The 24,924-nt window shown below is 40.0% G+C and overlaps 1 protein-coding gene across 1 annotated transcript in view; it reads left to right on the top strand.

Moving 5' to 3' along the window:
* Positions 1-255: 255 nt before the first annotated feature.
* ROBO1 (roundabout guidance receptor 1) overlaps positions 256-24,924 on the top strand; it is a 322,025-nt gene continuing 297,356 nt past the window's right edge. The window contains exon 1 of the mRNA XM_082770400.1: positions 256-1,098. Within this exon, the coding sequence (XP_082626526.1) occupies positions 1,044-1,098 (55 nt within the window). The 5' untranslated portion in view covers positions 256-1,043. The remainder of the gene's footprint in view (positions 1,099-24,924) is intronic.

Below are 24,924 nucleotides of genomic sequence, written 5' to 3'. Positions count from 1 at the left end.
GGCAGCTCCTCAGGGGATGCTGCCCGCAACGCCCCCGGCTCCGAGCACGGGACAGGGCTCGGGCGCCCCCACACCATCCGACGCCTCGGAGGGGGCCGTGGCCGCCCCGCCTGTTACCTTCGGCAGGGCGGGACCGGGGCTGGGGCCGGGGCGGGGTCTGCCGAGCCGTGCCGGGGCCGTGTAGGTGCGGCCCCATTACGGTGTCCCGAGGCGGCAGCCGGCAGGAGAAGGGGAAGGGAAGGGAGAGCCGGCGGCGGCCCAGCGTGACAGCAGAAAGTTGGGGCTCGGCCCCGCCTGAGCCGTGCACCCCTGCCCCGGCCGAGGGGGCAGGCGAGGAGCTGCTCCTCCTCCCGCCGCACCGAGGGAAGGAGGGTGGGGGCGTTGGCCCGGGGAAGTTTTGCTCCCGCTGCCTCTTCCTTCCTTCCTCCTTTCTCTCTTCGCCCCTCTCCTGTGCCCTCCTCCTCCTCCTCCGGCGGCGGGGAGGGGGCTCCGTGGCGCAGGGGGCGGTGGCGGCGATGCTGGGCTGGGCGAGGAGCCGCCGCCGGGGCTCCCCTGCGTGACCGCGGCCCCCGCCGCGCCGCGCCGCGCCTGCCGCCTTCCCCCGTGATGGCAGCGGGGGCTGCCGCCGCCTCGCCGCCGCGCTCCGACCGCCCCTCGCCCGCTCCGGACGCCCAGTGACCCCCCGTGGCGGGGAGCGCCCCTCTGCCCGGCACCCCACACCCCCAACAGCCGAGAAGGCTCCGGCCGGAGGAGCGAGCAACTCGCGAGCCGCGAAGCCGGGCTCTTTTGTCTCCTGCCGTCGCCGTGGATGGTCCAGGGAAGTGTCAAGGCGCCGCCGAGGAACGCCCGGACCGAGAGAGGGGAGAGCGGGGCCGCGGTGCTGCCGCAGCCCCCCGCCGCTGGCAGCGCCCCCCGAGCCGGTGCCAGGGGGTGGCGGAGCCCGACCGGCGCTGAGCTGCCGTGGGATTACAACTGGGGGCTCCCCGCTGCTCCTGCCCCCGCTCTTCTGGCATGAGACTGTCTGCGGGCGCCACCTGAGGACAATGATCGCGGAGTTTGCTCACTTTTACCTCTTCGGATTACTCTGCCTCGCCTCAGGTAACTGCGGGGGGCGGCCCCTCCCGGCCCCTCGCCTCCTAGCCCAAACTCGAGGCCGGTTCCAGGAGCCGGTGGAGAGCCTGGGGGGGGGGGGTTGGGGTGGGTGCCGGGGGCTGTTTGGTGTGGAGGGGGCGGCCACGGAGTGGCCGTGTCAGCGGGATAAGGGGGCTGGGGGGAGATGGCCGGGCAGATAGGGGGGATTAGCGGTCATTAGCCACCGCTGTGCGTTCCGGGGCACCTTATCGCGCCTGTGGATTAAAGATACGCTATCGAGGCATTGTCGGCAGCGGGTTTTCTCCGGGTTCCCCACCCGAGCACCCACCCCGTCGGACCCCAAAATGGATGCGCGCCCCCCCCGCCGGAGCAGAGGGCAGCGCGGCGGAGGTGCTCGGTGCTCGGCCGGGCTTCTGGCTCGGCATGAGCTCCCTGAAATTTGGGAGGCCGGGCTGCCGGCCCGCGGGACGCCCCCCCGCTCCCAGCAGCTCCTTTTGTCAGGCGTTAAAGGGAGCAGTGAGTAAACGCAGTCAGACCTCGCCGAGCAGCCGCGGCTGGCGTGGGCAAGCGGCTTCCACCCTAATTGGTTTTTATAAGTTCGCCGAGGACCCCGCCGAGTAATTAAAGTGGTGGTAGTACGAGGCACCTGGTCAGTAAATGAATGAATGAAGTTTTTGAAAGACTTAAGTGCACCGCCTGAAGCTTTAAGTCTTAATTATGTCACCGAGTGCAATAACTTATGTCTGTTTCTAGATTATATCATAAATTTAACCATTACATTTTTGCTGTTAGGTATTAGGTTTACTCCTGCGGCTTTGAATGTGGAAAGCATTGCATTTCTCTCTCAGGAGAGCAACTCGAACCTAGTTCACTGTGAACCGTGTCAGTCGTGCTACCTTTTGCTTGCTTGCCTCTGTCCTGCCTTCCTTAGCTAGCTGAAGAAACAGCTGGACTGGGGGGCCTTCCACCAGTTTGCTCTCTGAGTCTTCCGCGTTGTAGAAAAGTTGACTTTATGTGCTAACTCCTTTCTGGACTAGGATATCCTTTATTCCAAGTCAAGCAGCAGTTTTTCAGAATTGTTTTTTATTCTCTCATGTATTTCTCACATAAACGCTGAATAGAGTAGAAAGGAATGTAAGGGTGTTTGTTTTTCACCCACTTGGGATAGGGCCATTTTCCCTAATAATGTTGATTCCACATGAGTTATTGGGGACAAAAAAAAAAAAAAAGAAAGCCATGAATGCTTATGGAGGTTTTTAATTTTGTATGGTAAGTAAAGCCAGTAACATAGAGACAAATGCCAGAGAATAACTTTCTTGTAGATCCTGCACCAGAAGGGTTTTTTTTTTCCCTCAGTTATAATGTGGTCAAACAGTCCATCTTGTGTCTGGAACAATGGAGATACCAGAAACCTGAGGCGCGATGAAGTTTGGAGGCAGATGGCTTTAATGCAGAAGGAAGGACAGGAGTCACCTACAGCAGTTTCCTCATTGAAATCCTTTCAGTTCCGCTGACAGCTGATCTGCTTGCAAGCTGATTGATCCTTTCCTCCCTTTTCCACTGAAGGTTTTCACTTCCCTCACACCTAATCTGAATCAACGGTTTGTGTGGTCACACTTTAAATGGGATGGTGGAAACTTTTACTGAGAGGTGGGAAATTACTGGGGGATGGGGAGGAGGGAAATCTTTGTAATAATAACAAGGTATGTAGGTTAGTGTTTGTTAAAACAGTAATTGGTAAACCACTTAGTATTTAAACCCCTTAATTTTTACCCTGGTGTTGCCTCTGTGAAGTACCTTCTTTCGTCTAAGCCTGCGGTTAATAAATGTTGAATAAATTTAAATTTTGAATCATTTTGAACATTGGCATATATACTTCCCTCCCTTATCCTTTCAGTGTCAGTGTAATTTCAACACTTCTTTGCATAAAAAGAAGAAAAATTGCTTTAAGGGGTACTTCTTCTCAGGTAGACTTTGTTTTCTTGAGTATTTATGTGCATTTTTGCCCTTTTTCCTCCATTTTGAGAGAGTCTTTGCTTTATTCCTTTATAATCCATAGCTATCTCTCCCCCCCCCCAAAAAAAAAAAAAAAAAAAGGCAATAAAACCTACACTCAAAAAAATAAGCATCAGACTAGTATGTTTGGGGAATAAAAACTTTCCGTAACCCTGGGAGTAATGCAGAACACTTTTTCTGGGAATAGGAGTATCAAAGTTCTGCTTTTTCCACGTGTGTGTGTTCACTGCTCCAGCAACCTGCAAGACTAAATGTTTCACTAGTTGGCTGTCCAATCCTTTCACAGGAATCTTTATATTTCTACAAGGTGTTTCATTGCATAGCTGATTCCCACCTGCTCAACATGTTTCCCAGCCTCTTTCTGTCTGTGATATCCCATACCAATTATTGTACTTCAGATGGGATTGGTAAATCTGATAGAGGGATTTTTATGCTGTGTGAAATAGGGCAGCTCTGATGGAACCTAGGCAGGCATGGTTTCCATTGATAGTTCTAGCCAGTGGAGGGCAAAATTGTCTCTTATATTCCTTTATGGGAGAGTCATCTTCCAACTGTTAATAGTTAAGGGGTGTCTGAAATGTCCCTAAAGTCCTTTCCAGTTGGCTAACCTGTCTATTGGATTAAATAAATCAGCAATTTCTTTGACACTTTTGTTTCATAAGTTTGTACTTAAAGAGGGAAGTTTCCCCTGTGCAATAAGAGAGCAATTTGTAGGTTTCGTGAAGTGGTATTAGAGAATTTCAGGAAGTGTTTCTGTTCTTTTTCCATAATCTCGGTCTGATGATAATAATAAAATATATTTTAAAGTCTTTATTTTACACAGTAATTCAAAGGATTTTGAATGTCTAAGTGCATCATCTGTAATTAAACAATCCATGGAAGTATTGAACAAACCCATGTTTTTCCATCCACTCCTAATGCACCATGCATTGTTTTAAGTAATTTTACTGTAAAAATGTTTAAGAAGGATAGCTCCTTACACTTGAAGCAGGCCAAATTTTCATGGTGTTTAAGGACTTCAGACTATAAAAGAAATTGCCACATGCTGTTCAACTGGTAATTCCTTACTTGTGATGAAATATCCTGCAAATATCCAAGTGTTTGACTGATTACCACTTATCCATGTGACTACTGGTAGTATCTGTTGATACTGAACAAACCCTTTCTTAAAATTCGCATTAGCATGCAAATTCTTTCAACTAGAAAGAGTCACTCTTTTTATGCAGCTTAGGAATTGATATGGACACCTATTTAAAACAGAAAGACATTCTAACTGGCTTTTTGACTCACTGCAAACAGTATTGATTGTCAAATGTTGCCTTGTTTCTGTGCCACTTAGTCCCTTGTGGTCTTCCTGAAGTAACACAGCACTTCCATTAGAAGTACCTTTGCAAAGGGTTCAGGGCTTTGAACTTCAGAGGACTGCTGCATACAGCCCACAGAATTTTGTGAGAAAACATGAATTCAGATGAGGGGTACTTCTGAACCTACTGCCCAAAGTCTGTAGGCTAAAGGTTCTGATTTGGTCTACAAAGATAGACGGATGATTACAAATATTACCAGAAACCAACAACACCTAGGTAACAGTATTGTTTAAGGCCAAATGTTGACATGTGGTATCCATACCAAATGATGTTTTAATATAAAATGCTTAGGAAGTGATTGCCAAAGAGGTTCTGTGGGGAATCAGAAACAATCTTCATAAGAGGTACAGAGAAAAAATAATCTATTTAGACGCCTACAACTGAGAAATATACTGCTGCACTTAAGAACAACCTATTCTGCTGTTCTCCTTCTCACACATAATACCGGTTTTGGTTTGGCCCTTAACTTTCCCAAATAACTGAAAGAGTTTTGTTTCACAGTCCTAAACAAACATAATTGTGTCTCATTAGGGGATGATTTTGTCCAATTAATTTTAAGTAGGCTGGGGCAGCTAGCAACTCCAGTTACTTGTGCAGCTTCTACACCTTATTTATTGAATGCATTGTGTGAGTAATGGTCATCTCGCTCAGTATCATGGTAGCTATTTTAATTCTTTTTCAAAGTATATCTCTACTGAAGATAGGCCTTGTCAGTGTATTGAGAACTTTTTTTTTTTTAATTGAATGGCTGGGAGTGAGGCTTTTCTCTGTTAATAGTTAATATTTTGAGCTTATTTTGCGGTCAGGAAGTTAGTAGGAACCTTGCACTTTTCAAGCAAACTCAAGAATACCATATGCAGAGGTCCTGGCAAGTTTTATTTGTATATTCTGCTCTATAACCTTGTTTGGTGGTGATAACCTTCCTTAACTTTTGTGCCGAGTACCTCTTCATAAAATCGTAGAGTAAACAGTGAAATAACTAAAGTAGCGAGTGAGGTGTATTATGAGTACAATAAATTGTGTAAACAAGAGAAATAAGAGTGTTTTCCCTATTAGAAACCAGAAGCTTGAGCAAGAGGTGAGCACAGAGTTGCAAAGAGATGCTCTTAGTATCTTGAAAGGAAAAGAGGTGCTTGAGTTTACGACTTTCGTTCATACCCTCTTTAGTACCAGGACCTACATAGGCAATCCAGGTGTTTGAATATAACAGCATGTTTCACGCATAGGTGAATGCCTCTTGGCTGACTATTGCATCAGCCTTAAATGAGCATTTAATTGGTGTGGGTAGAAGGGCATTGAAGAAAGAAAATACTTTATGAGAAGAAATACTTAAGTCTTAAGGCTTGGGCCATAGATGGCAACCAGTTATGTTGAGCTATCAAAATTGAAACCTGGAAAATAAGAATGGGTAGACTTGAGGAGAAACTGGGAGGCTGATACGGAATTACAGTTTTCAGTCAGGTGTACAGGCTTCTGTTACTGTGTTGTTGTATTGTTTTCTTTTCCTAAGATAATAATCAGGATAATGAAAGACTTGGGACAAGTACTGTAAGTTACCTTATCCAGGAAAAGGATAAGCTTCCTTGAAATAACGAGGTGCTGAATTTAACTCTGGATGCCAGAATTTTTGTTAGGTGACACGGTTCTTTGTGAATCATCAGAAAAATTATATATTTATCCACCAAAATTATAACAGTTGCTTCCAGAGAGTTTTAAGAGGTGAGAGGATATGCCTCTTAGACCAGGAATGTGTATGATTTAATTGGTGTAAAAAGAGCAGCATAAAACTAGTTGGAGGAAGGGGTAGGTAGCTATTTACTCTCACTTAGGAACCTGAAGTATCCACTTCAAGTATTAGGAGGAGGAGAAATGTCCTACACATTGACAGAATGATGGATAGAGGGTAAAGAAAACATATTCTATTTGTTTCTGTGTCTTCTGAAAATAAAATGAGAAAGCTAACTTTACTGGGTGAGTGCAGGAGTATATGAGCAACTAATGAAGGTAAACACTACTGAGGACTATAAACGGTACTGAGGACTATTTTAGTGTTCTTTGATAAGATCTGTAGAGATTTTTCTTGCTTCTTTTGCCCAGAGACTTTCAGAACAGTGAAAATGCACTAGACTATTGTATGTGTGCATCTTTGCATGTCTGCCAATTAAAACAAAAAAATTGAAAATAATTTGTATTTGCAAACAGTGGTGGGGTCAGTCTTTTAATTTAGAGCAGTTTCAGGTAAGGGAAAGATACAGGATGTTCTGTCTCAACGCCTATGGACAGAGAAGTCATTCTTCCTTTAAAGAGGTTTTTAAAGAGAGAGGACCGAGTGGTTAACTCAGTGGTGTATCTTTCAGCTTTTCTTACCTGAAAAGAGAAATATGTTTTTCTCTTGGAGGAACAGAAACTTGGAAACTTAAAAAGGAGAATCTATGGCTAGTCAGCAGAGAATGTACTTGTAGATCTAAGCAAAGGATGCTTGTTTAAAAAGCAGCTTTACATTTTCATGCATTTAAGGCCCTCAAACTTACTCATAGTTGCTATTGCCACCACTATCCGCAGAGCCACGCAGAACTTGTGTACTTTCCTATCTAGCTTGTGGTGAAGCCATGTCAACCAGTTGCTGCAGGAGTGTAGAACCTGAGGATATTGGATATCTGAGGATATCTTAGGCGTTCGCTTCACCTTCTGACACAGAGAAAAATGCTAAAGCTATTATAAAAGTCAATGTATTGAACATCTATCTTATTCAACCTCATTTTTAACACATTTGGTTTTGATCTTAGTGTTTTTTATATAGACTCTGTAGTATATCAAAACATCAGTTTTTAATAAAGATGTCTTAAGTATTCATTTTCACAGTCAGAATTCTGACGTTCTTTATAGAATACTTGTATTAACATGCATACTTTCTCAAAATAGTAACTATGTCGGTGGAGATTTTTCTCACTTGGTTTTCAAAGAAGTTCCATAGTAAACAATTGGATTCTATATCTAAGTAAGGGGGGAGTCTGTATATGGATTAGCTGACTGACTGCTGAGGTAAATTCCAAACTGTGCATTCACCTTGTGTTTTCTGCTGCCAGACTTCACACCTTCAGAGGGGCAAGGTGTGCCCCTGTGCTATGTTAAATATTAATTTACATGGAAATAAATACTAAATTAAATAGAACATTCATATTTAACTATAACTTAGTATAAATTCAGAGTAGATGAAAAGAAATGTGCAATATTATTGAATTGATATAAATAACTTTTTGATCTGAAAAAGTGCTTGTTTCCTGGACTGCTACAGTCCTGAAATACATACATATTATTTGAAGAAATGCATAGTCAGATATGCAAAATTATTCAAAGTGCCCTATTAGCAGGTATTTGCTCAGTATGGTGTTGCATTACATGAAGTTTAATGCTAATACAGTAAATGATTAAAAGAATGGGAAAGCCCATTACTGTAGATTTAAGATTAGTAAAAGTGACAAATCTGTGCTGAAATCTGTATTTAAAATCTTCAAATTAATATATTATTTTTTACATCTTGCCTGGTGAGTTAGCTGTTGAGTAAGCTGAGTTCTGGAACATGATCTTTGCAGACATGGAGTGCAGGACATACCACGGGAAGGTTTCCAATGAAATACGAACAGTCATCCTTAACAGCAGTGTGCTAGAACTGAATAGTCTATGCTCTTTTGAAGTAATGCAGTTTTGTAGTCTGTCTTCAACTCTTATAATGGACTTCTATATAAATCAGAACTGTAATTTATTTAGTATTGTTGAACTGCTTCATGAGCAAGCACACTAGTATTGCATTAAAACTTGCTTGGCTAGCATTTTTGTGCAGTCTGAAATTTGCATATCCTCAGGCAAGATATTTATTTTGCATTCTGTGTTAGTTATATTGCCTCTTATCTAATTACTGAACTGTCTTTATGTTGAAGATGAGATATATAGAACTCTTTAAAATTCATATGCAGAAGGTTCCTTTTTTTTCTTTTTAATTTGCTTCTACAGTAGCATAATAGACATAAATAGCTTCTCACCTTAGAAATTAGAATATCAAGGATATCCCTAAAAATATGTACAATTTGAAGTTTCTGTTCTTTTGGAAGTAGGTAGAGAGGGAGAGAAGTATGTTTTTGATAGTGACCAAATAGATGTTCTTTAAAGAGGGACTGAACTTTCAGGAAACACTACAACTCTTTTGTTTTTGTGATCCAGGGCACTGAGTTGTTGAAGTTGGGAACCTGCAGCCTAGACTTGGAACCACTTAAAATCAGTAGTACCTCTTGAAACTCTTGATTCTAGTGTTCAAATTAAATTGTGTAAAGTGTTTGACATTATTTTTAGCTGTGAATGTTTATGGATCATTGTCTTTACTCGGCCCATCTGAAAATGAGATTGTGGTGAATATTTCCTTAAGAGGCAATTAACTGAAAAAGCCATATACCCTGGATGCATTTGCATGGGCATCTATAGTTCTGTGTAGAGTAAGAGGCCAGTCAAAGACATGCTTGAGTATGTGTTCTGTCATTACCTTTTTGGTTTGTCACTTTTGTAGTGTGTTTTTCAATCCTTGGTCAAAAGCAGTATTTTTCACGCTCCCGTTGACCAAATAAGCCCAACCATCTAAACCCAAAACAAGGATTGAAGGCCCCAAATACAAATTAAGTTGTGCCTGTAAACACATAATATAGGGTCGTAAAATGGAGATTTTGGATTAAAAAAAAAATAAATCTGTTGGATGCTAGGCAGGTTTGGAAATGGAAATTGCAAATTCTGGATGCTCCCCTCTCACCTCCTACACTACTGAACAATTCTGTTAGTGCAACTTTCTCTCTTGGAAGAGAGCTGATGGTGTAGCTACAGTACTTCAAATACTGCAAATACTTCACAAGGAAGGTGTTGCATGGTAGGAGGTGATAAAGTTGTTTTTTTTTTTTTCTTTCTTCAAGTATCCACAAGCAGAAAAAAGAGAAAAGAATGCTAGGCTAGGATAGTAAAACCAAATTATTTTCCTTTTTGCTGCCCAAAATAGGAGTTGCCACTACAGAGAATAGTGTTTGTGCATACAGTATTGTAGCAGCAGAACGCAGGATGTGTGTAGCAAAGAGGTGTGACTAAAGGTGATCCTATCAGGCTGGTGCTCAGGCAGAAAAGTGAGTGGCAAGGAGGCCCTGCACAAGGAATGAAGTCCTGTCTCCACTAACATGGAAAATTATGGTTTTAACTTCAAAAGCTGTTAAAACTTGGAAGGAATTAGTGTATCGCTAGCACTGAAGGGCACCTGGAACTGAATGGCTGAGCTAAATCATTCAATAATGATTAATGAGACTCATTGCTTAGGTTAAACAACCTTTACAAATTAAAAGGAATATTTTAAAATCAGATGCAAAGCTGAAAGAAGAATGCATTGCCACTGTTTCCTCTTGAATGCAAAAGATGGTGGAAAGTCTTCCCTACTCTGAGACAAGGAGAATCTGTTAAGTGTTGCTGTTAAATTAATTTCCTAGTTTCTGAACTTATGAGCAACTGATCTGAAGATTATTTTGTGGCTTCTAAATTGTGAATGCAGTGATCAGAACCTTCAAATGGAAAGGAGCATATTGGATAGAATTCTGCTACTTTTTAGAGAATTTAGGAAAAAAATATTTCTACTCTCTTATTTGTGAGTGTTAATAAATAACCTGTAGGTAGTGCAAAATACTGAAAATGTAAAGTGAAACAAAGGTAAAGGCATAAAGAATATTTATTTTAATTTTTCTTGAGTGTGATTCTGGCAGTTACTGAGCTGAATAGTAATGTAGCTTGGTTTCTGATCAGAACAATGGTTGAAATGTCCAAAGGGTGTCATTCCACTGGAGGCTTATAGTACCAATGTGAATATACTTCTATTTGTTTCCAGGTTCTTAGTTGAGGTAGTAAAGAAACCAGTTAAACATGTTGATTAATTTTTTTAGAACTGTAAAAAGAAAACAGTGGCATCATTAATGATACTGCTGTTTAAAATGTGTGGCTTTGTGCAGGAAATTCATAGGGGAAGAAAATAAGTGAGCTAGGCCCTTCTGCAATAAGATGTCATTCCTCTGGGGCTTATCATGGCCAAAACTGTAACAGCATTTAGCTTTAATCTCTAGGGGTTGAGGTTCCCTAAATTGCATTGCTGAAAAAAAATCTCTGCTCACAACATTTCTCGACTTCTGTATTGCTGGTTTTCCCACTTACTCAATGTCTGACTTGGTTGTCTTTCAAATTTTGATTGATTCATTCTTTTTTTTCCCAGCAGAAAGCAAGCAAGCAAGATTTTTTAAAGCTAAAGCTTCATGCCTATTTATACGTTTTCATGGCATCAGTTAGCCTAATGTGGAATGAAAACATGCAATTCCCTGCTGCTCACCCCCACCCAATATTCTGTACCGGATGGAGTAATTTTCCTGCCTTTGCTGGGACAGCCAGCCTAGAAGGTCGGGCATGTTTAGGATGACCCACTACCTTAGTGACCAGGAAGAATTTTTTATATTTATACAGACAGTTTCGTTGGTGCATGTGTTTTTCTTGCTTTTTCCTGACTATAGAAATTATTGGTGTTGTGGACATTTAATTTTTACCGATAACTGTGGATATTTTTTTTTTTTGGGGGGGGGGGGGGGATCACTACTAAATAGAGAATGAATTAAAATGCTCTTATTCCAAAAAGATTGACACAGATCATTGTGTCTTCAGAACTGATACTTCTCTCTTTGGCAGTAATTTACATTTTATTTTACATAAATTTACAAAAAGACATTTACATTTTATTTGCCTCTTACCCTATTGCAGGAAGGAAAGCAGCAACCTCACACTAAAAATTCATGGTGAACAACAGTCCACCAGTAATTAGAATTAAACTGAGTCATTTTGCTCGGTCATTTCATTACAGTTCCTGTAGGCTTGCAGCTGATCATTTTGAATCTCGTAAACCTAAATTTTATTTTACTCACCTTATGCAGGTCAAGTAAAAAGCCACGTCAATTTAATGAATCCTTTTCTTTGCAATGAGCTGAACGTGGCATTTGTTTTTGTTCTAGCAGTCATGAAATAACAGGGTGTTGGCGACAAGTCCATTATTGGCTCTGTGTTTGAGGGCTTTTACTCCACCCAACATATTATGTGTGCAGACTATAATGTACTTGTTAAAACCTGTTTTAAAATAAGGATTCCTTTTTTAAAAAAAGCAGTAATAAAGAGAAAATAAAAATAGCTCCCTGATCTGTATTAGCATAAAGAAAGAGAAGCAGCAACTCATTTGTTTCATGGCTTAAGGAAGAAAAAAAAAACAAAACTCTCAGCCCCTTCAAGTCAAAGAAGGTTTCACTTCTGATTTTAAGTTTTACCTCCAGCTGTATGTCACTATGCCACTGAATGATATTACAGAGAAGGTGTTTAGGGCTGGATGCTTAATCACGTCACTTGTAAACTTAAAATGCGGAAAGTTTCAAGGATAATCAGACTGCAATTTTGCATGCATTTTTATCAGTCACTGCAATGTTGGGTTTACTGCATGTGGTTTTGATGTATTTCCTGTGGATTTCATTCACCTGTTTGCTAAAGGACCAAACTAGTATCTGCTTTGTTTATTTGTTTTTGTTTGGTTGATTAATGGCTTTTTCAAAACATTTCTGGCTTTTAATTTTGCTGTACTTTTTTTTTCCCCTGACATTTAGGCAGTATTGTAAGAGAATTATAATAAATGTAATACTTTGTTTATATAGGTACTGACTTTTTTAAAAATAATTTCAGTGTTTTTGCTGTTTGCTCAGGTTTGAAAATTAATGTAGTCTGGTTCCTACCATATAATACTTGGAGGGAGCCATAAGATGTTATGAAAGAAGTGTTAGGCAGAGATCACCTCTTTAAAGAAAGAATGGTGCCAATATAAAACTGTAAAATACTCATCAACGTTTAGAACGTGCTATTTACAAACCTTTACTTCATTCATTTTTTTAACCAAAGTTTTAAGAAAAAATTAAGCCAGACTTTCCTATGTGACTAGTCCTTTTGTTAAAAGTACCAGGTGTCTGATCAACAGCATGTGCTGAGAAGCATGAATTTCAACTCTGTGGAGACTTTAAATGCACTTTAACTTTCATGAGCTACAAGTTGTGTGTCTTGTTTTGTTTTCCTTCTAAACAGGGCAATGCCAGATAGAGTTTTGTTATTTCACTACAGATTTAAGACACAGATTTGTGCATATTTTTCTTCAGGCTTTTAAGGGCTCAAGTTTAAGTGGTAGATCATTATTCTACGCATCAAAAGTGAAGGGTGATTAACTCCGTCTGGGTGCATGCAGTGTAATTTTAGAGGCTACAAATGTTGTTACAAGTCAGGTTAAGGTTTAAAGGTGAAAGTTTGGCTGAATGAGTTTTACAGCTTTAAGTTAATGTACGCAAACAAAGAAACTCTTGTTTTCTACTCATTTACCTCTAGTGAGCAAGTAGCTAATGTGGTACAGAAAAGAAAATGTGAAGATTTTGCAGCTTGCCATAAAGCTCAAGCTACGTACTTCTTATTTCAATTTAGAAGTCCCATTAAATAAACTCAATCTAATACAGCTTTGATTTAGGCTGTTCATCTTCCAAATGTGAAGTGAAATGATAATGGCTTTAAACTAAGTGATATCTGTTATAGCTTAACTTTTAGGCATGAATGTATTTTAGATTTGCTTATATGCCATTAAATAATTTGAAGAACCTATTGAGATAAAAACCTAGTAAAACTGCCCTAATGGGTTTAAGCTTTGCTTCTAGATAATTCTTCAGTTGTGTTGGTAAGTTGAATTTCACTCAATTCTCTGACTTAATGTTGAACTTAAATATATGAGAATAAGCCAAGTGGGAAGAGAATGGGTGTTTTTTGAATGATATGGAACTTTTAAATGAAACTATAGCCTTTCTCTATAATTTTAACATAGTAAATCAGGTTGGTATTTAGAAGTAATGAGACAGGTAGGATCTGTCCATCCCAATGCTCCCTCTCCAATTAAAGATTTCTTAGTGCCAAACAATTTGGAAGCTTTTTTGAATTTCAGTGATCTATTCTATTTACAACAGATACAAGCTACGTGGTGTGCATTCTTATTGGGATGTATGCTAGTGGTAGAAACTGTTCAGCTGTGTCTGAAGAAGGGACCCAGGTTGCTAACAGTTCTGTTTGCTAATGCCATGGCATATAAATGGAATAAAACAAAATGGAAGTGATTAATGGGAACAAAAATAAACAGGTTTTGGTCTTGGTGAATGATACCTTTAAAGCACAGCAACCTTGTCGAACATAATTAAAGTTGTAAGAACTGGGGTAGGGTGAGTGGGCTCTATTCTCTGAGGTCATGATGGAAATACAGAGGTCAGGGTTTTGCACTTAGCCTTATGTAAACACTGTCATGCCCTAGTAAGTATAAGAATTGATTTAACAAGGTTAAGCTAGTCTTTAAAAAAGTGCACTTATTTGGTATCAAAATTTGAGTACAGCACCTATATTCTTATTTAACCAGCTAATGGGGGAAAGTAAAGAGACAAAGTAAGAACAATGAGAAATAAAAGTTTTTATTTATGCTTGCTTGTGGATACGTATTGATACTGAATGATTCTGTGGTGTCAGATTCCGTACAATAACATTCCTGTAGTTCTCCCAGAGCCTGCTCCATGAAATCTGCAGGTAGGCATTTGTTATTTTTTAAATCAGTTCAAAATGAGACTTGTTTTTTAGAACACTCTTTCCTATTTAGGTCTATTAAGTATTGTTTTCTTTTGCTGTAGAGCTTGGGTCCCTATCCTTCTTGAACACTTGAATAGTGCTATATATCTTCTGAGTATTAAGTTATTATTTAGTTCCAGAGGTTTTTTTGCTTTCATTAGTGGTTTGGATTCAGACTTACATTTATGCATTGTAGAACAGAAATTCAAGGGTGGGGAGGTATCCTAACAGTTTTCCCTTCTGAATTACTTGAATGTTCTTTCTTTCTCTGTGCCTCATCTCCAGCCCTTTTTGTGTCGGGCCTCCTTTCATTATGGTCCATTGCCAGTCAGAAGGAACCACGAGCTCCAGACGGAACATGCCTCTGACCGTTAAAAGGAGGGTGGCTGGCAAAATCCATAATAATTCAATTGAAAACAGAGTTCTGTAACCTAAAGTCTGGCAAGCACAGACGGCACTCCCTCTGAGAAGTTCCAAGGGCAATTGTTCAGGCTTTCACATGCTTTGTCTAGTCATCCAAAGCTGTGAACAGGATGGGGCTGACCAGTTGGATCTGCAGTTACGAGGTTCTGCTTGTATCAGCAGCCACCTTTTTATCGCCGCAGAGTAAGGAGAATGCAGGCCTTCAGAGAAGGGGAGGGTTGGTGTTCAGCATAATCGAGTATGCAAAGAAACACGCTGCAGTTACTGTCTGCAACCCTCTTTAGGCAGGTTTTGCTTACCGTGAAATGCTGCTTCAATATAGGTCAGCTTTAACTGCTGTAAATGAGCGCACTTCTGGTGAAGTCAATGAGCCAGTGTTAATTACTTCACTTGAGAATCTGCCCAAGTAGATGAGCAACTGGCAAATTCAAAGGCAAACACTTGCCCGCAAGAAAAGTTCAAGTTAGTTTGGTGTTTTGTATTTGTTTTCTTCTCAACTCTTCTGAGGAAGATGTCAACATTCCTACATCCTGATTGTGTTTGTTGCAAGTAGAGTTTTATTCACAAACGGAAAGTTTGTAAACTGTTACTGTTTTGAAAATAAAGGGATAATAGGTACTTCAGCTTCTCTTTCCAGATCCTCTCTCTACTAATAAAAGGAGTGGGTGATGTGAGCTCAGCTGAACAACGGTTGAGATCACAAAACCACCAGCGCCATTCAGCATGACTGGCATAATTAGCAGCTTCTAGTCAGAGGAAACTGGAGGTTCCTTTTAATGGAGGCTGCTGGTGCTTGCCTGATCTGGTTCACAGAATAGAGGCATCGTGTGTCCCAGGGTTTTTGATGTGTCTAGTGAAAGTGAAATAAACACCTTGTTTTTCTCCCCAGAGAGCTCACTTAGCTGCGTTACAGTTGGTGTTTACCTGACACTGTTAAATAATACTGAGAACAGGACGGAGACTAGTTATGCCTCTGGTGAGGCACATGAGGATGCATGTTCTGTCCATTCAGAATTATTTCATCAAAGGCAGGCTTTGATCAGGCAGGTCCCTGTAGATGCAAATATATGTTGCAGAGGTTTGTAAGAGTGGCAACGCTTTAAAACATAGTTAGTCAAAAAGTAGTAGCCTTATGGGTCAACAGAAAACGGTGACATTGACACTTTTTTGCAAACTAAATGACACAAATCTGGCAACCCAAACTATGGCAGTGTAACTAAACCATTACAATTTCATAATCAAGTAACGCTGTCTGTAAGCCTCAGGGAGAAGTCAGATCCTTTAATATTGGCCTACACACTACTTAGAATACTTATTTCTATTGCATATTATTTATCTATTGGCAGATTGTGCAGTAAATCAGGAAAAAAAAATGGCCAGCTGATCTGTATGTCACCGCCACCTCCCCCCCCCCTTTTTTTTTTTTTTACCTTAACAATTCAATGCTACCTAGAGACCTGTTCAGACTCAGCCCTTCCAACTGATGGGGTGACTGGATTACCTGGATGCAATGTTGTTCCAAGTGGTTTTGCTCACTTCAGGTTTTAGATGCTACTCTTTACTGTCCAGTGCTTTGGTTCCTCCAGTAAACGGATGTATTGAAGTTTTTTGCATAAAGTTCTCTGCATACTAATTGCTCTGCATTTACGCTAGTTGCAGCCAGGTAAGATCCTTACTGTTTTATGTGCACTTTCTATTTTTGAGGACAAATAGGTCCAGGAATAAGGCAATACTTTATTTCTTAACCATTCATAAAAATTATCAGGGAAGAGAAAGTGCTGTAAGTCAAACAATTACTGTATGCAGAATGCCACCCATTGTCTCAGACCAAGAGCATGCGGTCCTTTCCCGAGTCCACAGTAACTTCAAATGTTTAGCTGTGCTGGTTTTACTCAGGTGGGCAGCCGAGCTCCACCACAACCGCTCTCTCACTCCCCCTCTCCTCAAAGAGGAAGGGGGAGAAAATACAACACAGAGAACTCAAGGTTTGAGATGAGAAAGGTTTAATTAAAGGGGAAGGGAATAAGGAGAAAAATAGAAACAAAAGAAACAGTAAGTCCGTGCGGAAGCACAGAGAGAAGGAAAAAAAAATATTCCCTATTTCCCATCAATGAGTGATGTTTGGCCATGTCCTGGGAAGCAGGGCCTCAAAACGCGTAGTGGTTGTTCAGGAGGAACAGCCCCCTCCCCCACGAGAGCCCCCCCTTTTATTGCTGAGTGTGACATCAGGTGTTATGGAATATCCCTTTGGTTGGTTTAGGTCAGCTGCCCTGGCAGTGTCCCCTCCCCATCACTTGTCCATCCCCAGCCTGCTGGCTCCTGGGGGCTTGGAAGGAGTCCTGATGCTGTGCCAGCACTATGCAGCAGTAGACACAACACTGGAGTGATACCAGTGCTGTTCCAGCTATGAGTGCAGAGCACAGCACTGTGTGGGCTGCTGCAGGGAGAGGTGACTCCAGCCCAGACAGACCCAACACATTAGCCTGGAACGTATTCTGGAAGCTTCCAAATGTATCAAGTATCATCAAGTCCAGGCCCTCTGTGTCTGTAGGGAGTAGCAGGCACTTGTATGTCAGTAGTTTGAGGTGCACTCTTCAGCGTAGCAGGCATGACTGTAAGGGTGGTGGAGATGGGTGTCTAGAGACCTGTGGGTTCTCAGCTATGCATGCTAATTATTCAGAAAATAACCTGTATATAGGACTTCCCCAGCAATTCCTTCCTAATATGAAGCTCCTTAGCACTGATATTAGGTAGGGCCTAACAGAAATACAGCAGAGAACTTCAAGATCTGACTTGGTTGCTTGTCTGGTTCCCCTATTATTTAATACTTCACTTATGTATTTAACATCTATCCAGACATCTTGCCCTGCCCTCCTTACAGGGATTTACTTTTCTTTTAATTACAACTTGAGTTAGCTTTTCTTTGAACATGTCAAGTTATGTCTCTAAAATACATATGTATTTTGGGGGTTCAGGTATTATATAATGTATCTGGTATGTTTTGGAATGTGCACAGTTCCCTGGCAACTGTTAAGCAAAATTATGCCTTTATGTTTATTGTAGTGTAGGAAATTATTATTTTACTCTTAAGTTACATACCAAGTTAACTTTTTAAAATATGAAGTAATGCCCTAGGGGATAAAGTGGGATCAAAAGCCATTTCTATTTAAGAAGTTAGCTTATATATAGTCAGTGTTAATGTTTGCTAATATTCTTACCCAGTGAAATGACTTGGCAGTCTTGAGGGCTAAGAACAATTTCTGGGGCAGGTGTCAGACTATTTCATCCCAAAGTGTTTTCTATGTCATCACAGACTGAGTCACAATAGCGGGGATCTATTTGTATCTGGGTTTGAATTCAACTAAAGGAAATAGTATTTCCAGAATTTGCTTGTGAAAAGTGTCAGAAAGTGAACAAGAGTGCTGACATACACACAAAAGATTGCATATAAAGTTTCTCAGTTTTCATGGACATAGCTCACTTTCTGAAATTAGTAACACTGGCTATATACTGGCCAGTCCATACTGGCATATGGACCTTTTTTTTTTTTTTTTTTTTTTTTTTTTTAAGTTAAATACGTGAGCAAAAATTGTGGGGAAATATATGAAAAGTGAATTGAAGCTTTTCTCAATTGGAACCTGACTAGGAGATCACAGTTGAATGAATGTCATGTTAGGGATAAATATATTACATACCCTTTAGCAATGAAGCACTACGTTTGTTTATTGAGTGTGTGTGCATATATTTGAATCCGACTCCTCAGTGAAAGTTAAAAAATAAATACAATAATATGTTGATAGAATTATTTATATATACTCACAGTGATTAACTCCTGTCATGGATTATTTGCCCATGGGTGCCCCATCCATAGAGGGAGCCAGGTTGGATGGGGCTTTGAGCAACCTGGTCTGGTGGGAGGTGTCCCTGCCCATGGTGGGGGAAGGGGAACAAGGTGGTCCTTAATGTGCCTTCCAACCCAAACCATTCTGTGATTCTATGATTATGCAGAAATACTGGAAGTATTAATTTCACTTAATCTTCCCTGCTTATGCATATTATATGGTAGTCTAATGGTATTTGGTTGTTAAAATGTTACAAGTTCCTATGATGAGGTTCAGTTACTTCAGTGTATAGCTGGGAGTAAGAGTTGGATTTGTTTGTTCATGATAGGCATACTACCATGATGTTAGGTTTACAATAGGCTGAATTGTTACCAACAATAAAAATCTTTGCTTGATTTTTATGCATCAATTCATATTAGTACTTTATTATTTTGGATGTCACATCTGTTGAGATGTGTTAGTATTAACCATAACTCTTTAATACAATGTATGCTTCTTGAAGTTTTGAATACCACATATTTTTTCTCGATAGTAAAATAATGCATTATTTATTTAAAATCAACTTTAGGAGCAACAGAAATAATTCTCTAGATTATATTTAGTGACATTTGTACTTTGACTGGTTGAAGATATTCTCACCACAGTGATCAAGTCTTAACTATTTTGATTTTTTCGTCTTTTTCACTTTGAACTGTGTCAAGGAGTAAGCCTAAACAGATTTTATTAGTTTCCAGAGATACGCTCTTTCTCTCCTTCCTTGCTTTCTAGGAAATGAAAATCATTTGTCATGGGAATAGACTTCAAAGTCAGTAAAGCTGATAAATAAAATCGTGCAAAAATAATTAAGTACTTGTTAGAACAATCAAGTCAGAGACTCCATATGGCAATGGTTTTGGTATGTTCATGTTTCAGTAAGTGTCAGAATTATGAGAGAACAGGATTTCTGACCAGATAACATGACTAATCTAGGATCATAAGAGTTTTCAGTTCCACGGTAAATGGTAAATTCATGGTAAATAACTGAATTTGTGTAGTATTTTTGAGCAGGAACAGTTATTGTCTGGTTGTCTAGAATAGAATAAATGACATAGACAACAGAATCAAGTGCACCCTAAGCAAGTTTGCAGATGACAACAAGCTGAGCGGTGCAGTCAATACAATAGAGGGAAGGGGATGCCATCCAGAGGGACCTGGACAGGCTGGAGAAGTGGGCCCAGGAGAACCTAATGAAGTTCAGCAAGACCAAGTGCAAGGTGTTGCACTTGGGCTAGGGCAATCCCAGGTACATAAATATAAAAGGTACATAAAAGCAGGCACATAAATAAACAGTTATTGTCTGGTTGTCTAGAATAGAATAAATACTTCAGTTGGAAGGGACCTTCAGACATCATCAAATCCAACCGCCTGACCACTTCAGGGCTAACCAAGATACAAAGCACACCACTAAGGTGTCCAAATGCCTCTTGAACAGGCACAGGACACCAACCACCTCACTAGGGAGCCTGCTCCAGTGTTTAGTCGCCCTCACAGGAAATAAATTGTTCCCAGTCTGAACCTTCCCAGGCCCAGCTTTGTGCCATTCCCCTGTGTTCTGTCACTGGTTCCCAGAGAGCAGAGACCGGCACCTCCCTCTCTGCCTCCCCTCCTCAGGAAGCTGCAGAGAGCAGTGAGGTCACCTCTCGGCCTCCTTTTCTCTGGACCAGACCACCCCAGTGTCCTCGATGTCTCCTCACAGCACGTGCCCTCCAGCTTTGTTACCTTATTGTTTTTAAGTCAATCATAAGTTTTAACCTTCTCTATGTTGTATTGCTTTTTTGTCATTTTTATTTTGTATTTGAAAACTTATGATTGTCTTGAGTAGCTCTCCTCACTTATGTGGTCCTTTTCTCTGAAGATTTTTTTCAAAGGAAGTTAGTGCTACTGAAATATAAACAGCAATAAGAGGTTTAAGTAGCAGAGTTTACTAGGTTGTAAGAAATGCGTTAAAGAAAACATATAGTTATGTTGCTTACTACTTTGTAATTTTGTCCTAGCTATGGAGCACTGATTCATTATATGCTTATGGTATATTATTATATTTTAATTAATATATATATAAAATCATTAAATCCGAAACTTGAAAGCAGTTCATATTCTTAAGACAAAAAGTGTCCATTTCTTCCTTCCAACAAATTTTACTCTGATTTCTTTCTCTGGTATAGGTGAAAGGAATAACTTGTCCAGATTACAAACTGCCATATTTTATCTTCAAGATTCCTGGTTATTGAATTTGAAATGGATTCATCTTTGCATAACATACAAACGTTAGTGCGTTGTGATTATTCCCCTCCTCCCCCAGTACGGTCATCCTTCTTTAACAATTTTAGGCCTTTAATCCTCTACTACTACTTGTCACCGTAATTTCAAATACAGGTTTAGGCATGTTAGAGAAAGAAAGGATGGGGGAATATTTTATGTGATACGATATTCATTCTTAAACAAAAAAATGAAGTGCCCTAGAATGTTATTAAAATAAGGAAGCTTATATATAATTAGAAAAATATATATTTCTTCAAATTTATATTTAAACAGTTTGCTATTTTAACTAAGAAACTTCTGAGTTTAAAATGTTGTTTATAAAATACATTTTTTCCCTGTTACAATAGAAAATGGCATTTTAAAAATACGGTGATTAATTCCATCTCCCATCCATATTTCTAAGATTTTTTGATTCCTGCTACATCTGTTATTTGAGAAATTAGTTGGAACATCACTACAGTAATGCTACAATTTCTGTAGGAAATAACACTTTCTCCTACCTCCCCACCCTCTTCTCTTATCTCCTACTTTACTTGGTTCTGCTGTATGAGCACAAAGCTACACTGCCCTAATTCCTTCTCTTTCCATAAGGGAAATACTGGTCCACAGACTGTGAGTGAATTTAAATTTTACATAAAATACTACTTACGGAGCAGTATTGCTCTTACCTTTTATATAAACAGAACGAAGTGCCAGGAGCTACTTGCTTTTTTTTTTTTTTTTTTTTTTTTTTTTTCATTCTCTGACAGGTTGTGATACTACAGTAGAAAGCATTTTATCTTTGAAGTGAAAGGTAGTTGGCTCCAAAAAAGGTCTGAAATTAAGTGTTAGGAGATAAATGATGAAAGTTGCAGTGTACTATTTTACAAATTGTTTACAGCAATGGTCTGAAATACAGTATGAAAAGTGGTTTCTAGTTTTGGGGATTAATATACTATGTAAATTCTAAAAAAATCTTACATATTACTATATATCATCTACCTGGACTTGAGCAAAACCTTTGATATGGTCCCTCACCACATTCTTCTCTCTAAATTGGAGAGGTATGGATTTGAAGGATGGACTGTTAGGTGGATAAAGAATTGGTTGGCTGGTGGCAGCCAAAGGGTTGTGGTCAATGGTTATATGTCTGGGTGGAGGCCAGTCAGAAGTGGTGTCCCTCAGGGGTTCGTCTTAGGTCTGGTGCTCTTTTTTTATCAATGACATAGACAACAGAATCAAGTGCACCCTAAGCAAGTTTGCAGATGACAACAAGCTGAGCGGTGCAGTCAATACAATAGAGGGAAGGGGATGCCATCCAGAGGGACCTGGACAGGCTGGAGAAGTGGGCCCAAGAGAACCTAATGAAGTTCAACAAGACCAAGTGCAAGGTGTTGCACTTGGGCTAGGTCAATCTCAGGTATTTATATAGAGTAGGAGAAGAACTGCAGAGAAGGACTTAGGGGTCCTGATGAACGAGAAGCTGGACATGAGCCAGCAGTGCACGCTTGCAGCCCAGAAGGCTAACTATGTCCTGGACTGCATTAAAAAAAGGGTGGCCACCAGGGAGAGGGAGGTGATTGTCTCCCTCTACTCCTCTCTTGTGAGACCCCACCTGTAATACTGCATGTAGGTCTGGGGCCCCCAGCACAAGAAGGATGTGGAGCTCTTGGAATGGGTCTAGAGGAGGGACACTAAGATGATCAGAGGGCTGAAGCACCTCTCATATGAAGAAATGTTGAGGGAACTAGGCTTGTTTAGCTTGGAGAAAAGAAGGCTCTGGGGAGACCTGATTGCAGCCTTCTGGTACTTGAAGGGAGCGTATAAACAGGAGGGGGAATGGCTGCTTACGTGTTGATAGTGATAGGACAAGGGGGAATGGTTTTAAACTAAGACCAGGGAGACTTAGGTTAGATATTAGGAGAAAGTTTTTCACTCAAAGGGTGGTAAGGCATGGGAACAGGTTGTCCAGAGAAGCTGTGGATGCCCCATCCGTGAAGGCACTCAATACCAAGCTGGATGCAACTCTGGGCAGCCTGCTTAAGTGGTTGGCAACCCTGCCCAGAGCAGGGGGGTTGAAACTAGATGATCTTTAAGGTCCTTTTCAACCCAGGCCATTCTATGATTCTATATACTAATCAAATGAAATTTAATGGAAAATGCTGTAAAGGTTCCATGTTATCGATATGGTTCTGTTGTATTAAACCATGAATATATTAGAATAGTCTAATAATGGTGTTAGTGGTATCCAGCTTACAGTTGAGGATCCATCTTCAAGGCAGGACCAAACTTCTTCTCTCATGACAGGCAGTTGTGGAAAGAACTTTGGGAGCTTAAAAATTGTATCGTCAATATTTTACATATTGCGTCTTCTCTATATGCGTTGTTCAATCAGACTTGGGCCGTATAAGAAGGGCAAGATCTCACGGACTTCCTTAATCTGAACATGACATATTTGCATCCAGGAGCCATTGGCTGTCTTCAAATGTGTGTTACAGATTCTTTCAGGAAGGCTTTCACTTCTTGCACAGTAACAAAGAAATGGAAAAAGTTCTTGAAGATGTATTTGCCCTGCCAGCAGAAGCATAGTTGTAACCAATGAATCTTTTATAATTAAAACACTATGACTTGGATTTTGTGCTAGGCAGGTGGAATGCTTTGTTGTGGGTAATTAAATTACACTTCTTCTACCCTTAGATCTTGACCACTTTCCAAGGAGTTCTCCCACCATATACATTACTTGTGATAAGACCAATCTTGTCTTTGTTTAGCTTATGCATTCCTTTTTACCTGAGTAATGACCAGGATTATTGGAACTGCATATCCTTCCTCTCTGAGATAGATGTTCTATGTTAAGCATCTACTTCCAGCTTAAAATAACAAGATTCAACTATTGTTCCTTCCTTGTTGAAGGAATAAAGTAGGAGAGTTGGAAAGACTCCAGCTTTCTCAATGTTCTAGCAATTTTTGTGACTTAAAAGTGAGTCTTTGAGCTCCTTGCCACCAAAAGTCCTGCTTAAGATTGTTACTACTGCTTAGTTTTGTAGGTGAATAAACAGTAAGGGAGATTAGTCCAAGTCCCATATGTTTTTAAATCTATTTGAATAGAGTGGTATTTACAAATACTTGTTGAATTTAGCCAAATGCATGTTATTTAATATAAATATAAAGTTGATTCGGTTTATAATGCACCTAGTTGTTCTCTCAGATTCTGTGTATCTTTAAACAGATTCTGTATATCTTTAAACTTTTAGGTTCTATTATGATACACTGTTGCAATGGTAGTACTTGAATTTTAAAGTCTTTTTTTTTTGTTGTTAATATTCTGCAAGACTTCTTTTTCTCAGAAGAGGCTGATTAGGTTAGTTTCAGAGCTTGCAAAGAATTTTAAAATTCATGTGTTTTCATTTAAGAATGCCTCAATTATATCTGTTTGCATCAAATATTCTTGGAATGTACATTCGGAGAATTAAACCAGATAAAACAAAAATTAAAGCATCGAAGAATTAAAGTTGATTTAAAATCTTAGATCAAATCATTAATAGGAAGTAGAGACCTTACTTCCTTGGGTGGGGAGGAGTGAGATCAATCATGACTCCCTTGTTAAATGGTATATTGATGAGAAAATAGCACTATGTTGCCACTCAGTACAGGAAAACAAAAGCAAATAAGCAGAAAGACTTTGATAGGAAAGATATTAGGTCTGTTTTTTTCACCTGTTAAGGCCAGCTGTCACATGTGTGATTTTGCTTTGGTGTGTGTGATGTGTGGGGGTTTTTTTATTATTATTATTATTCCCATAGTCAGTAAAGCTGTTGCAGAAACTGTGAACTCTTGACATTAACAGTTCATAGTTTTACAAGATACACAGGGAAGAAGTGTCATGTGTACAAAAGTTAAATTAACTTCTTAATATACTTCTCTTGTGTTTATATTGAGTTTTTAAGTGGCATTTTACAAACCCCATTACTGTACTTCTGCTGCCAAACTGACTAATAGACTGATCTATTGACACCATCTGTCTAAGGAATCCACAGCCGCTGTTTCAATGTCTGGTTCAGTTTTCAATAGAAGTGCATTCTTTTTAGAAGGAATTGTTTGTTCTTTTTTCTTCCTCTTCTGCTCCCTTTCCCCTCCCAAGGATCCTCAGTGGTGATTCATACTGGAATTTCCCACAACTT

This window comes from Aythya marila (assembly GCF_965140915.1).
Source record: "Aythya marila genome assembly, chromosome: 1".
Lineage (NCBI taxonomy): Eukaryota > Metazoa > Chordata > Aves > Anseriformes > Anatidae > Aythya > Aythya marila.
Note: the sequence above shows the minus strand (reverse complement) of the source record. Positions and strands in the feature narration are given on the sequence as shown.